This window comes from Aquarana catesbeiana, linkage group LG10 (genome assembly GCF_042186555.1).
Source record: "Aquarana catesbeiana isolate 2022-GZ linkage group LG10, ASM4218655v1, whole genome shotgun sequence".
NCBI classification, from domain to species: domain Eukaryota; kingdom Metazoa; phylum Chordata; class Amphibia; order Anura; family Ranidae; genus Aquarana; species Aquarana catesbeiana.
The window spans coordinates 4,822,315-4,837,542 of record NC_133333.1 but is presented as its reverse complement, the minus strand read 5'-3'; the positions used below and the strand labels follow the sequence as shown (position 1 = coordinate 4,837,542).

Below are 15,228 nucleotides of genomic sequence, written 5' to 3'. Positions count from 1 at the left end.
ACCCTTGCATTGGTGGTCAATGTAGGTAGGAGGCCAGTCCACCGTTGCTCAGAGTTCAAGGAACTTCTGGAAGAACCCTAGGGATCCCCGGAACCCTGGTTGAGAATGGCTGATCTAATGAGTCTAGGTAGGTAGCTGAGCTATTTTTGGACTGTGGGACAATCAGATTTGGGTGACTGGGTGGACATGATTGTACAAGAAGATTATTGACTTATAAGTAGGCTGGCCATAAATGGTGGTAAGTCTCCTATCACTGCCTGCATTTCAGGAGCTCAACAGTCTGCTACAGCCCTTGCAACTGCAGTGAAGCAAAGGTTCCCTTTTCTCTACGGAAAACAGTTGACCCCCCAATGATGTAGACATTTTCCAGCATGTTGGAATCTTTTTCCGTGCAAGGACAATCACTTCTAAAGCTTGATCTTTGCAACTGACCCTGAAATTGGTTGCAGTACTTGCTAAATAGTGACAAATATGGCCACACTTAGTCATGTGTAGGTCCTAAAAAAAAAAAAAATACAATGCAATTGCTGAAACAATCATTTTCATGAGTCCATCGTTACAGTATGTAACCATGCATTGCAGCAAGTCAGCATCTTAGGACCGGTCTCCATGTCCGGCCTCAGGAGTAGTTGACCCTTGACAGGCCTTTTGTTGGCTGAGCTTGATTGGTTGATAATAGACATTGCGCTGAGCACACTGCTGTTTGGGTTTATTGATTAAACCTTTTTTTGGTGAAAAAACAAAGCAAGAACTCACCCAAAAGTAAAAAAAAAAAACAAAACAAAAAAACCCCAAAAACTTAACAGCTCAACTGCCACTTCTAAATGGATTTAGCAGGCTCACAATCACTAATGTGTAGATGCAGATCACTGAGCGGGCGTCACCCTCCACCATCATCGTCTAATTTGGGTTGGAATGTCTTTAGAGGAGTCAAAATTTGCCAAAAAAAAAAAAAAAAAAAGCGGTCAGCTTAATGCTGACTGTGAAGCCGCCAGGCAGCGGAGAGGTTAATGTGAAGAGGCTGTGACTGATTTGGGGCAGCGGTGCAGAGAGAGTAGGAAGGGGTGACAGAAAGAGGGGAAGGGGGAAGGGAGGGAAAAGCTGCCACTCAACTGGACTGACAGGCCCCTGATATCCCTGCAGATAAAGTCTTACAGATGTCGCTCGGCAATTGATTTTTGGTTAGTGATGGCAAAATACTAAGAAGAAGTAATACATTATAGAGGCGAGGTAAAGGGGGGGGGGGGGGGGCAGGGGATTATAGTGGCCCTTCCTCTAGACCCCAGCTTCAAACACTTCTAGAAATCATATTAACCTGTTTGCAGAGGAACAGCCGCCTCCTCCTCCTCGGCCCCGTCTGCTGCGGAACCGCTCAGCGAAGTGCATGGGGTAGGGTAGAGGGGTCAGGAGGATGGATCGCCTGCAAGAGGGGTCATGGTCAGGACAACGCATAGGTCTATGTATAGATGGGGGACACCTTGGACACGCCAACTTTACGTAGAAAAATCTCCGTCACTCTGCAGCAATTGTTTCTTTCAATAAGTTTTTATTCAAAGTTTTAATTTTTTTTAGCGGACATTGAAAAAAACATTGCATAGAAAACAATCCAGTGCATAGTCAATGGGGAATGCATGGCTATAAAAAAAAAAAAAAATACAAAAATAAATAAAACAAGCAGCGCTACAAACATAAAGTGCCATATATAAGACAGAATATCATAAATAAAACATGTGACCATATTAGGAAAGGGGAATATTTCCCATACATCCCCATGTGGGCAATTTATGGGGGATGGGGATTTAAGGGTGCCCAAGAAAAATAGAATAGAATTGCTCAAAAATACACCATATAAAATCAATACATTTTATTTATACAAAACCTTAAAAACAGAAAAAGGTATATATTCTCTAAAAAAAAAAAAAAAAACATATTATGTTTCATATATCGATATACAGTACATTCATCCACATGGGGGGATCGACGTGTTTCGCCCAAGGTAAGGGCTTCTTCAGGATCCACTTTTCAATATTTTTAAAGCTTACAACAAATGCCAAGGAGCTTAAACCAAATATGTTTACATTTCAGTGTGTCTGCATACTATATTATGTTTCATACATCGATATACAGCACATTCATCCACATGGGGGGGATGAGTCCCAGTAGGTTTATGAATCGACGTGTTTCGCCCAAGGTAAGGGCTTCTTCAGGATCCACTTTTCAATATTTTTAAAGCTTACAACAAATGCCAAGGAGCTTGAACCAAATATAGTATGCAGACACACTGAAATGTAAACATATTATGTTTCATACATCGATATACAGCACATTCATCCACATGGGGGGGATGAGTCCCAGTAGGTTTATGAATCAACGTGTTTCGCCCAAGGTAAGGGCTTCTTCAGGATCCACTTTTCAATATTTTTAAAGCTTACAACAAATGCCAAGGAGCGTAAACCAAATATAGTATGCAGACACACTGAAATGTACTCAGATCTATATAGACAATAATGTTGTGTATATCAATGATGAATCAAGGTAGCTGCTCTCAAAATACCGGCCATCAAATGAATGAAACAAAGAAGGACAAGAAATTAGGAAAGGGGAATATTTCCCATAAATCCCCAACTTATGGGGGATGGGGATTTTTGTGTGCCCCAGAAAAATAGAATTACTCAAAAATACACCATATAAAATCAATACATTTTATTCATACAAAACCTTAAAAACAGAAAAGGTATATATTTTCTAAAAACCATATTATGTTTCATACATTGATATACAGTACATTCATCCACATGGGGGATGAGTCCCAGAAGGTTTATAGATTGACATGTTTCACCCAAGGTAAGGGCTTCTTCAGGATCCACTTTTCAATATTTTTAAAGCTTACAACAAATGCCAAGGTGTGTAAACCAAATATAGTATGCAGACACACTGAAATGTACTCAGATCTAAATAGACAATAATGTTGTGTATATCAATGATGAATCAAGGTAGTTACTCTCAAATACCAGCCATAGAATGAATGAGACGAAAAGGGACAAGAGAAATCAGAGAAAACTAAAATCCCCATCTCCCATAAATTTTTTTTTTTTTTTTTTGCTAATTTTTTTTCCCCCAAGAAAGTGGAGTTACCCTTTAAAGGAAAATGTGTTACTTGGTATAACTCAGTATCCTGCTGTTACTGCAAACTTAAATCTGGCATTTGAACATACGTACTCTTCTCATTACAGGTTATGAGCATTCTAAGCAGTCCCAATGGAATGCCCCCCCAGAGCCAGTCGGATTTTTCCATCTCCCCTCTACATAGCGGTCTGGAGACCACCAATTCCCTGTCGGCGAGCTGCAGCCAGCGCAGCGATTCCATCAAGTCTGTGGACAGCCTCCCCACATCTCAGTCCTACTGCGCCCCGACTTACAGCACGACGGGATACAGCATGGACCCCGTGGCAAGCTACCAGTATGGACAATATGGACAATGTAAGTACTGATCCACAGTAGTATATCAGGGCTAAGAAAACCCCAGGAGGTAGGTTACTGGGGGTCACCTACAACACACCACGTATGCAACAATGTACTAAAAAGAATTGTTAGAATGTCCAATGGGAAGTAGACTATAATGGAGAGACTATTCCGGCATGGTGCATACTGTCACTCCTTAGCTGAGAGGTTGTTCACAAGACTTGGATTCAGTCGCATACATAATCACTACGAAAGGGTCCGATTCAAAATCCACAGCACCGCTCCAAACCTACACCCATAATGCCCATGGGCCATCCCGGCGCCGGTTCTTGTAGCCCTTAGACATGTGCTATTTGTTCCATTACAAATTCGTTTAACAAATTTCGACAAATATTTGGAAATTCGGAAATTATTTCAGATAATTCGTAACTTCGGATAAATTCATATTCGTTATCTTCACTAACAGCCAAATTTGAAAGGAAATTCCAATACCTATAATTTAATAGTTAGTTATTATCAGTTAGTCTTTTGAATTTTTGAAAAATCTGTAAGAATGTTCCTTACATTGGTGATCAGTGAGAAGAATGTTCCTTACATTGGTGATCAGTGAGAAGAATGTCCCTTACATTGGTGATCAGTGAGAAGAATGTTCCTTACATTGGTGATCAGTGAGAAGAATGTCCCTTACATTGGTGATCAGTGAGAAGAATGTTCTTTACATTGGTGATCAGTGAGAAGAATGTTCCTTACATTGGTGATCAGTGAGAAGAATGTCCCTTACATTGGTGATCAGTGAGAAGAATGTCCCTTACATTGGTGATCAGTGGGAAGAATGTTCCTTACATTGGTGATCAGTGAGAAGAATGTTCCTTACATTGGTGATCAGTGAGAAGAATGTTCCTTACATTGGTGATCAGTGAGAAGAATGTTCCTTACATTGGTGATCAGTGAGAAGAATGTTCCTTACATTGGTGATCAGTGGGAAGAATGTTCCTTACATTGGTGATCAGTGGGAAGAATGTTCCTTACATTGGTGATCAGTGAGAAGAATGTTCCTTACATTGGTGATCAGTGAGAAGAATGTTCCTTACATTGGTGATCAGTGAGAAGAATGTCCCTTACATTGGTGATCAGTGAGAAGAATATTCCTTACATTGGTGATCAGTGGGAAGAATGTTCCTTACATTGGTGATCAGTGAGAAGAATGTTCCTTACATTGGTGATCAGTGAGAAGAATGTTCCTTACATTGGTGATCAGTGAGAAGAATGTTCCTTACATTGGTGATCAGTGAGAAGAATGTTCCTTACATTGGTGATCAGTGGGAAGAATGTTCCTTACATTGGTGATCAGTGAGAAGAATGTTCCTTACATTGGTGATCAGTGAGAAGAATGTTCCTTACATTGGTGATCAGTGAGAAGAATGTTCCTTACATTGGTGATCAGTGAGAAGAATGTTCCTTACATTGGTGGTCAGTGGGAAGAATGTTCCTTACATTGGTGATCAGTGGGAAGAATGTTCCTTACATTGGTGATCAAATGCCAGCCCCCCCCCACACACACACACACTTTTCACATATTTATTTGTATCATTTATCATTTTCCTTCCACTTCACAATTATGTGACACTTTGTGTTGGTCTATCACATAAAATCACAATAAAATACATTTACGTTTTTGGTTGTAACATGACATGAAATGTGGGAAATTTCAAGGGGTGTGAATACTTTTTCTAGGCACTGTAGAGATACATGAGAGTAGGTGTGTAAATTGGGGCAGGCTGGTAGGGGCCCCAGTGCATACCTTGCCCGGGGCCCATAATGAAAACGGCCCTGACTGCGGGTGGGTTCCATGCCGTGTATCCATTACACAGGTGTGTTCTCTGTGCTGAGCTGTGATTTGCCATTACCAAATCCCTTCTCCTATCCAAATAGCCTACAGCCACTCCAACTCACAGTGTCACCGGCTCACCTCCATAACACCCAGCCAGTTCTTCAGCCTCAATGAGAAGCATGTGTTTCATGCCAGAGAGGGGTCCTATGCTCCTCAGCTGACCTTTCCCCCACCTCCAGCATGTTAGGGGCACACCTGCAATCAATAGTCACAATCCACGTCCACCTCGGGTGTTCTCCATCCACCCCTCTCAGCTCCACTCAATGCAGACAGAAGGGATGAGAAGTACATGGAGGATGTACAGAGACTGGGGAGTAGATTTCAGGAGCCTCTGCCAGCTATTGCAAGGCACTGAACCCATGTAGGGGGGTTACATTTCACTGCCAGTGACCACCAATGAGAGGGGGGCTTAAAGTCCACTGCCAGTGACCACCAATGAGAGGGGGGCTTAAATTCCACTGCCAGTGACCACCAATGAGAGGGGGGCTTATATTCCACTTCCAGTGACCACCAATGAGAGGGGGGCTTAAATTCCACTGCCAGTGACCACCAATGAGAGGGGGGCTTATATTCCACTGCCAGTGACCACCAATGAAAGGGGGTTAATAGTACTAACCCTAGTGTTGGGGGCTATTGCTGCATTCACTAACACCAATGCTGGGGGTTATAATTGCATTCACTGACACCAAAGCTGGGGGTTATTATTGGATCCACTGATACCATTGTTGGGGGTTATTATTGCATCTCTCACACCTCCCAACATTTTGAGATGGGAATGAGGGACACCTACCTGCAAGTGTATGTAGGCACAGGACACGCCTCCCCCCCCAACACACCCCCTTAAAGGAGAATTAACACAAAAAAAAAGGTTAAATCCACAAGGACTTTTTTTTACCATCACTATACCTTTATATTGGCTTTTAAAATGTACAAATGCAGCAATTTAGAATTTGGACGAAAGGTTTAGCACTGCAAAATACCTTTTGAAAGATAAAAAGTGCATTTTATATACAACCCTATAGATCAGAGCAAAATGAAGGATGAATGAGGGGGAAAGAGAGACAGAGGGACATTGCTCCAAATCAGGGACAGTCCCTCAAAATCAGGGACAGTTGGGAGCTATGCATCTCCTGACACTAGTGCTGGGGGTTATTACATCCACTGACACCAATGCTAGGCATTATATATTGCATGCACTGACACCAATGCTAGGCATTATATATTGCATGCACTGACACCAATGCTAGGCATTATATATTGCATGCACTGACACCAATGCTAGGCATTATATATTGCATGCACTAACACCAATGCTAGGCATTATATATTGCATGCACTGACACCAGTGCTGGGGGTTATTTTATTGTACTCCAACTTCCTTAATGCGCATTGCAATACGCTGCAAAAAAAAAAAAAAAAAAATGCAGCGGGACCAACATTTTTGTTGTTGTTGATGTGCGTAAATTTGCCGCTATTGTGTAGCCCTCTGGGGGCTGCACTTGAGACCCTCTATTGTTTTTAAGTTGACTACAGCGGCTGAACAGAACTACAAACCATTTACTGGCAGCGATTCCTCAGCTGACCAGATCCATGGACTGCGTCGGGTACTTGGCAGAGACGCTCTTCATTCTGATGCCCACATTGATGGGACACAGAAGCGTGAAGAGAACCGTAATGGATATGACAACTCTAATAAGAGTCTTGTCTGGACAAGTCCTCCCCCAGGACTGCCGGCGCTGACATGCCACTGGCGCCTCACATTTCTTTACTTATTGGCAGTAACTTCTATATCAGTATTAATTTAATTTGGGACATTAACAGAGGGAGGAAAAAAGCTTCTGTGTTCTATGGAACGCTCTGAGCCACTCTGCTGATGTGTGTGCATGTCGGTGACAACAGGCAACTATTATACATGTACTGTATGTCATCTACACCCTCCATGTACAGCCTTTATGTACATCCTCCATCTACAGCCTCCATGTACAGCCTCCATCTACAGCCTCCATCTACATCCTCCATGTACATCCTAAATCTACAGCCTCCATCTACAGCCTCCATCTACAGCCTCCATCTACATCCTCCATGTACAGCCTCCATCTACAGCCTCCATGTACAGCCTCCATATACATCCACCATCTACATCCTTCATCTACATCCTCCATGTACAGCACCACATACATCCTCCATACGCACAGCCAATAAAACACGCAGTTAAAGGATAAGTGAGTTGAAAAAAAAAAAAGCTAACGGTTACGTTTCTCATCATACTCAGTTAATTCAAGGCTGGCGGCCCTAGCAGGACAGTCCTAATGCATGGGCCCCAGGTGCATGGGGTCCTCATGATAGTTTTGCATTACATCATACTTGCCAACTGTCCCGGATTTGCTGGGACAGTCACATTTTTTCCTAAGCTGTCCCAGGAGGGCCTGTACTGAGCCCTCCTGATGTCAGTATTGTGCCCTTCTATCTCCCCCTGTACCGTGCCCTTCTGCATTCCCGCCTACTGTGCTCTGCCTCCCCCTCCCCTATTGTGCCCTTCTGCCTCCCCCCTACTGTGCCCTTCTGCCTTCCCCCCCTACTGTGCCCTTCTGCCTCCCCCCTACTGTGCCCTTCTGCCTCCCCCCCTACTGTGCCCTTCTGCCTCCCCCCTACTGTGCCCTTTTGCCTCCCCCCTACTGTGCCCTTCTGCCTCCCCCCCTACTGTGCCCTTCTGCCTCCCCCCTACTGTGCCCTTTTGCCTTCCCCCCTACTGTGCCCTTCTGCCTCCCCCCTACTGTGCCCTTCTGCCTCCCCCCCTACTGTGCCCTTCTGCCTCCCCCCTACTGTGCCCTTTTGCCTTCCCCCCTACTGTGCCCTTCTGCCTCCCCCCTACTGTGCCCTTCTGCCTCCCCCTCCCCTACTGTGCCCTTCTGCCTCCCCCCTACTGTGCCCTTCTGCCTCCCCCCCCTACTGTGCCCTTCTGCCTCCCCCCCCTACTGTGCCCTTCTGCCTCCCCCCTACTGTGCCCTTCTGCCTCCCCCCTACTGTGCCCTTCTGCCTCCCCCCTCCCCTACTGTGTCCTTCTGCCTCCATCCCTACTGTGCCCTTCTGCCTTCCCCCTACTGTGTCCTTCTGCCTCCCCCCTCCCCTACTGTACCCTTCTGCCTCCCCCACCCCCCCCTTCTCTTATTGTTTAAAATCGATTAAAAGTACTAATAAATATATGTTTAATCCTATCAACTATTTATACTTTAATTCTTGAGAGTAGGTGCGTAAATTGGGGCAAGCTGGTAGGGGCCCAGTTCATTACTTTGCCCAGTGGCCCATGATGCTATTAGGATGACCCTGGGCCCTAGAGTAATCATTTTTATACAGCAAATGCCTTCAGTGCAACTATAGAAGAATGAGTACAAAAAAAAAAAACTTGTATTGGTAGTTTACTTTTTCCTTGCTAATTTATTGTTGGATTTGTTTTTCAGCTGCTGTCGATTATTTGGCTAAAAACGTCAGCCTGTCCACACAGCGCCGCATGAAGCTCGGCGAACACTCGGCTGTCTTGGGCCTGTTACCTGTTGAGACCGGACAAGCGTACTGAAGGGTCCCCCCCTCCGCCCCCGATAGCGACCCGCGCCAGAGGGCTGTTTTTGTTTGCCTCCCACTAAACATACGTGCCCATTCACTGCCGTCATCCTCTGGGACTCTTCAATAAAGCCGATCCTACGCATTCAACCTTGCCATGCTCACAGCCAGAGACGCGCTGGCACCTGATCCTTGAAAGGCGCGGTGCCATGGTTTTTTTTTTTTTTCTTTGGTAGGAGCCAGCATGCGCAGAAGATTTATCAAACCACATTAAGCCTTTTCACCTAGCCGATGAAAACAGCAAGCGGTACAAACGCCGGTCGGGGATTGGCAGCGCAATTTGGGCTGTGAAATGGACAAAGTAACGCCACATCCAAATCTGCCATCGTGCCAAGCCTAGGAGGTGGAACATTTAATGGCAGATCTAGAGGAAAAAAAAAAAAAAAAGGCTTCGTTATATTTTAATTTGAACTGATAACCGGAAATTCATTCCATACTTTATGTTGTGTAATGTGCAACGTTCCCATCATCAGGAATTGTGGAGCAATGACTGACTAAATAATGACTTGGTGGAGTATATCCGAAAACGGGACCACGCTTAACTACCGGGACTTAGAATAATTTTCACAAACTTTATTTTAAAGGACAATTCTGTTAAGAAAAAAAAAAGTATGAATTGGAAGGATACCCAGATCGGACTGAAAATATTGTAGCCAAGATTAGATATTCAGAGATGACGGACAATAGAGGAGGCGCTCACTTTTCTCCATAAAAGGGCTGAAATGTCCCTAATAGCTACTTGAAATACTTAAACCATGTGTATGACTTACCTTCTACATGGAATTCTTTTAAGAAATATTGTAAAACAAAATGACTTATTTCTCAAGTTAAGCAAAAAAAATAATAATAATAATAATCCACATCACACCTATGCATTATCTAGAATACACTATATGGACAAAGGTTTATAGACACATGGCCATCACACCGACTTCATGGTCATCGTCAAAAGTATCAGGTGTTTCTAGTGAAGGGTTCTGTTAATGCTACAACATGCAGAGACATTTTGGGCAATTATGCCATTTTAACAGTTTGGTGAAGACCCTTTTCTGTTCCACCATGACTGTGCCCCCCCTCCCCCCCTCCCCCTGTGTAAAAAGCCAGCTTCCTAAGGACATGGTTTGACCAGTTTGGTGTGGAGGAACTTTAGTGTCCTGGCCTCAACCCTACTGAACACCTTTGGGATGAATTAGAATGCTGATTGTGAGCCAGGTCTTGTTTTTTGGTGCCCAATGTGGGGTCCAACGTGTAAGCCAGGGCTTTTTTTTTTTTTGGCGCCCAATGTGGGGCCCAACATGTGAGCAAGGTCCTCTCATCCAGCATTAGTACTTGACCTCACAAATGGGTACACATTTCCACAAACGCCTTTCAAAACCCTATGGAAAGCCTTCCCAAAAGAATGGAGCTTGTTATAGCCACATTAGGGAAAAAACTCCATATTAATGGCCATTGGTGGGACAGCAATTCAATATTGATGGCCATGGGGAGGGGCTCAATTTAATGACCATGGTTTTATAAGGGGATGACATACAGCCTACAGCTGTGGGGATTACTTGGAACCATCCAGCATCAGTACCTGGGGCATAAATTCCCATAGACACTCCAAAATCTTGTGAAAAGTCTTCCCAGTCCCAGAAGAGTGGAGGAAGTTATGGCCATAAAGGGTGTCCAAGTCTAAAAATACATGGTTTGACCAGTTGGGTGTGGAGGAACTCGAGTGTCCTGACCTCAACCGCACCTTTGGAATTAATTGGAATTCTGATTGTGAGCCCGGTGTTTTCATCCAACATTAGCACCAGACTTCACAAATGGGCACACATTCCTATAGACACCCTCCAAAATCTTAGGGAAAGCTTTCCCAGAAAAGTGGAGGATGTTATATCCACAAAGGGGGTCCAAATGCATAAAGATATGGTTTGACCAGTTGGGAGTGGAGGAACAGGAGTGTCCTGACCTCAACTTTACTGAACACCTTTGGGATGAGTTGGAACGCTGATGGTATCTTCAACATCAGTACCTGACTTCACAAATGGGCACAAACTCCCACGGACACTCCAAAATCTTGTGGAAAGTCCTTCCAGAAGAGTGGAGGATGTAATAGCAACAAAAGAGCACAACTTCATATTAATGGCCTTGGGAGGAAGGGAGCCACTCCATATTGGACATGCTTTCTGAATAGATGCCCAACACTCTGATACAGGTGTGATTGAAGGAGAAACTCAAGTGTCCTGCACAGAGACCTGACCTCAACCCTACTGAACACCTTTGGGATGAATTGGAACGCTAATGGTGAGGCAGGTCTTCTCACCAAGGTCTTCTCATCCAATTGGGCACAAATTCCCACAAACCCCCTCCAAAATCTTGGGGAAAGCTTTCCCAGAAAAGTAGAGGATGTAATAGCCACAAAGAGGCCCAAGTCAATAAAAACATGGATTGACCAGTTGGGTGTGGAGGAACACAAGTGTCTTGCCCTTATTTGTACTGAACACCTATAGGATGAATTGGAACGCCAATGGTGAGCCAGGTCTTCTCATCCAGTACCCAACCTCACAAACGGGTACAAATTCCCACAACCACCCTCCAAAATCTTATGGAAAGTTTTTCCATTACAGTGGAGGATGTTATAGAAGGGGGCAACACCAAAATAATGGCCATGGTTCTCAAATAGTATGTCCAACAAACTCATAGAGGTGTGATGGTCAGAAGTCCACAAACTTCTGGTCCTATAGCATATATACTGGGGGCCACTTCAAAGATAATTCTAGAAATGTTCCTAACGCATCTGCTCTTCTCATTTTCATCCTTTAATTTCTTCACATTCCACATTTAAGGCTTTGGGATATTTCCCTGTCGTTTCCAGAGATCTCTAAAACCTTTAGTGCTCCTCACAGGGCATTCCGTTGCAAAGCTCAAGACAAAAAATGAACCTTGTGGACCAAGATTACAATCCCAACATATCATTCCATAGAGACAGTCTTGAAGGGTCTACATAAAGGCCGGGACAACACAGCTTAGCCGGAAATGTATATAGCATAATCATTCCAATGTTGAAGCCCATTCAAAGTTTTCTGTGAATATTTTCACAATGAAATGTATAGTAATGTCGATGTATATGAATTATGTGAAGTCTTCAAAAAATTTATATATTATGTCCTGAGAGAAAAAAAAATATTGCTATAGGGGAATGGTGGTGATTATTAGGGGGGGTCTAAGGGCATGGGTCTTCTAAAGTTACAAGCGCTTCACATTTTGAAAATACCTAATTTACAATGGACTCCCATTGATCACATGCTATGGGGTTCGATTCTCTTCCACGCAGCTGTTTGGAGGATAAGAAGAGGAGAACCTTGTGAAGAAGAAGGAGACATTCTATGCCCAGGAGATGTCATCACTTAATGCACATACCGGACATTTGATTTTTTTTTTTTAATACATATATTTCTACAAAGTGGACATTTGTGGGATTCACGGCTCACAGACTACAGGGAGCATCTGAAAGGGGGGGGGGGTGCTTGCGGCATCCCTCTTATCTATGTATATGAAATGCTTTTAACCCCCAAATCTAATCCCACCAACCAGGTTCCCCTTTATCTAGCACTAGATAGCATTCCATTAAAAAAAAAAAAAAAAAAATTTGACTGTCACTTCTGTGTCTGACTCCCATGTCGCTCCAAGTGTGCGCGTAAGTGTGTACATATATATGTATATATATGTGCATACGTATATATAATCCCACTATAATTTATTCAACTATATTAAGTAGTAGAGTAGTTATGATAAACCTGTACTTGTTTTATCCTTGTCCCTGCTGAAAGACGTCTGCAGCCCGCGTAAGACCTCCATGGCAGCGGCGGGGTTGACTACCTGCGCCTGTGTATGTTTCTTTGTGTACCTCAGGCATTGCTGTTATGCATTAAAAGAGATGGAACCTTGACTGATCTCCTTGATTTCTGCCTGTCTTCACAACACGGTGTGCTGATTTCCTATTGTTCATATTCTATGTATTGATTCCTAGTTCTAGCAAACAGGAGAGAGAAACTCCAAAATCTGGAGTTGCCACCAGAATGGGAACAGGGGAAAAATCTTCCAGTCTTTGTGAAATAATCAGTTCTTACCTGTGGGTGGCGCTGGCTCCTGATACCACCATTGACACAAATGATTTTCCAGAATATTCTCCACTGGGGACCACAATCCCACTGACACCAATGACTTGGGGGGCTATTCTTTCCTAGGGGCTATTATCCTACTGATATCAATGATTTGGGGCTTATTTTTCCCATGAAGGCCACAATCCCAATGACACCAATTATTTGGGGGCTATTCTTCCCTGGAGCCACTATCCCACTGATATTAATGATTTGGAGGGCTAGTCTCCCCTGGCTGCCACTATCACACCGAAAAAAACACTGAATTCCATGGGGTCCAATTATCCCTTAGAAGCCAATGATTTGGGAGCTATTCTCCCGTGGAGGCCACAATCCCAATGAAACCCATAATTTTGGAGCTATTCTTCCCTGGGGAGGATTATTCCTCCCCAGGGCCACTATCCCACGGATACCAATGATTTGGAGGGCTAGTCTCCCCTGGTGGTTAATATCACACTGACTACTCTGAGTTGGGGATTCTTCCTTGAGGTCCACTATCCCATAGACCCCAATGGTTTGGGAGCTATTCTCCCATGGGGTCACTATCCCACTGACACAGATAATTTACAGAGCTATTTTCCCCTGGGGACCACTGTTTTACTGAAACCAAAGAACTGGGTTGATTTTCCTCCTGGGGGCCTGTATCCCACTGATGCCATTGATTTGGAGGGCTATTTTCCCCTGGGGACCACTTTCACACTGACACCAGTAAATTGAGGATTCTTCCTTTCAAGCTACTATCTCACAGATACCAATGATTTGATGGCTATTCTCCGAGGGAGGCCACAATCCCACTGACACCAATGACTTGGGCGCTATTCTCCCCTGGGGGCCACTATCCCAATGCTATCAATAATTTAGGGGCTATTCTCCCTGGGGACCCTTATCCCACTGACACCAATGAAGTAAGGGGCTACTCTCCCCTGGGGGCCATTATACCACTGACCCAATTAATTAAAGTGCTATTCTTCCCTAAACGACAAATAGCTATTCTCCCTTGGGGGCCAGTATCCCACTGACAGCATTGAATTAAAGAGCTATTCTCCCCAGAGGGCCAGTATCCCACTAAAACCAAACAGTTGGGGGCTATTCTCCCCTGGGGACCAATATCCTATGGGACACCAAATATTTGAGGGGTTACTTTCCATGGAGGGGCCTGTATCCCACTGACACCAATGAATTGAAGAGCTATTGTCCCACGGGGGCCCCTATCCCACTGACTCCAATGATTTGTAAAGCTATTCTTCCCTGGGGGGCACTATCCCACTGACACCAAAGGATTGGAGAGCCAATTACCACCAGGGGCCATTATCCCATAGACCCCAATGGTTTGGGAGCTACTCTCCCCGGGGGGCCACTATCCCACTGACACCAATGATTTGAAGAGTTATTCTCCCCTGGGGGACACTATCCCACTGACACCAAAGGATTGGAGAGTCAATTACCACCAGGGGCCATTATCCCATAGACCCCAATGGTTTGGGAGCTACTCTCCCCTGGGGGCCACTATCCCACTGACACCAATGAATTGAAGAGCTATTGTCCCACAGGGGCCCCTATCTCACTGACTCCAATGATTTGAAGAGCTATTCTCCCCTGGGGGACACTATCCCACTATCCCCATTTACCGCTAGGGGCCATTATCCCATAGACCCCGATGGTTTTGGAGCTACTCTCCCCTGGGGGCCACTATCCCACTGACACCAATGAGTTGAGGGGTTGTTCTCCCCTGGGGGGCTACTATCGCACCAACATCAAAGAACTTAGGGCTATTCAATGGAACACAGGTGGAGTTTTGACCATTTCTTCTCTATCCAAAAAAAAAATTGCTTTAGGTACACCTTAAAGTGTAACTCTGGGTACTTGCATTAACACAGCAGATTTTGGTTTTTCTGAGTCTATATGAAATAGTTTTATTATCGTTCATCCTGCCAGTAGATCCGCCATTTTCCAATTCCTGTAACAGGGTGACAACACGGTTCCTCCTGCAGTGGAATAATATGGCAGGGTGGTCATCTGGTGGGCAGGGTAAGTCCTAAGTGGGTGCTAAGTGAAAGACACACAGATGAAAGTCCACTGACACCGAACAATTCTTAGCAGATAGAACAGCAA

The 15,228-nt window shown here is 44.3% G+C and overlaps 1 protein-coding gene across 1 annotated transcript in view; it reads left to right on the top strand.

The window, feature by feature from the left end:
* Positions 1-12,905, top strand: part of PAX7 (paired box 7) — a 103,045-nt gene extending 90,140 nt beyond the window's left edge. Inside the window, exons 5-6 of the mRNA XM_073603758.1 lie at positions 3,234-3,480; positions 8,812-12,905. Coding sequence (XP_073459859.1) covers positions 3,234-3,480; positions 8,812-8,927 — 363 coding nt within the window. The 3' untranslated portion in view covers positions 8,928-12,905. The remainder of the gene's footprint in view (positions 1-3,233; positions 3,481-8,811) is intronic.
* Positions 12,906-15,228: the final 2,323 nt, after the last annotated feature.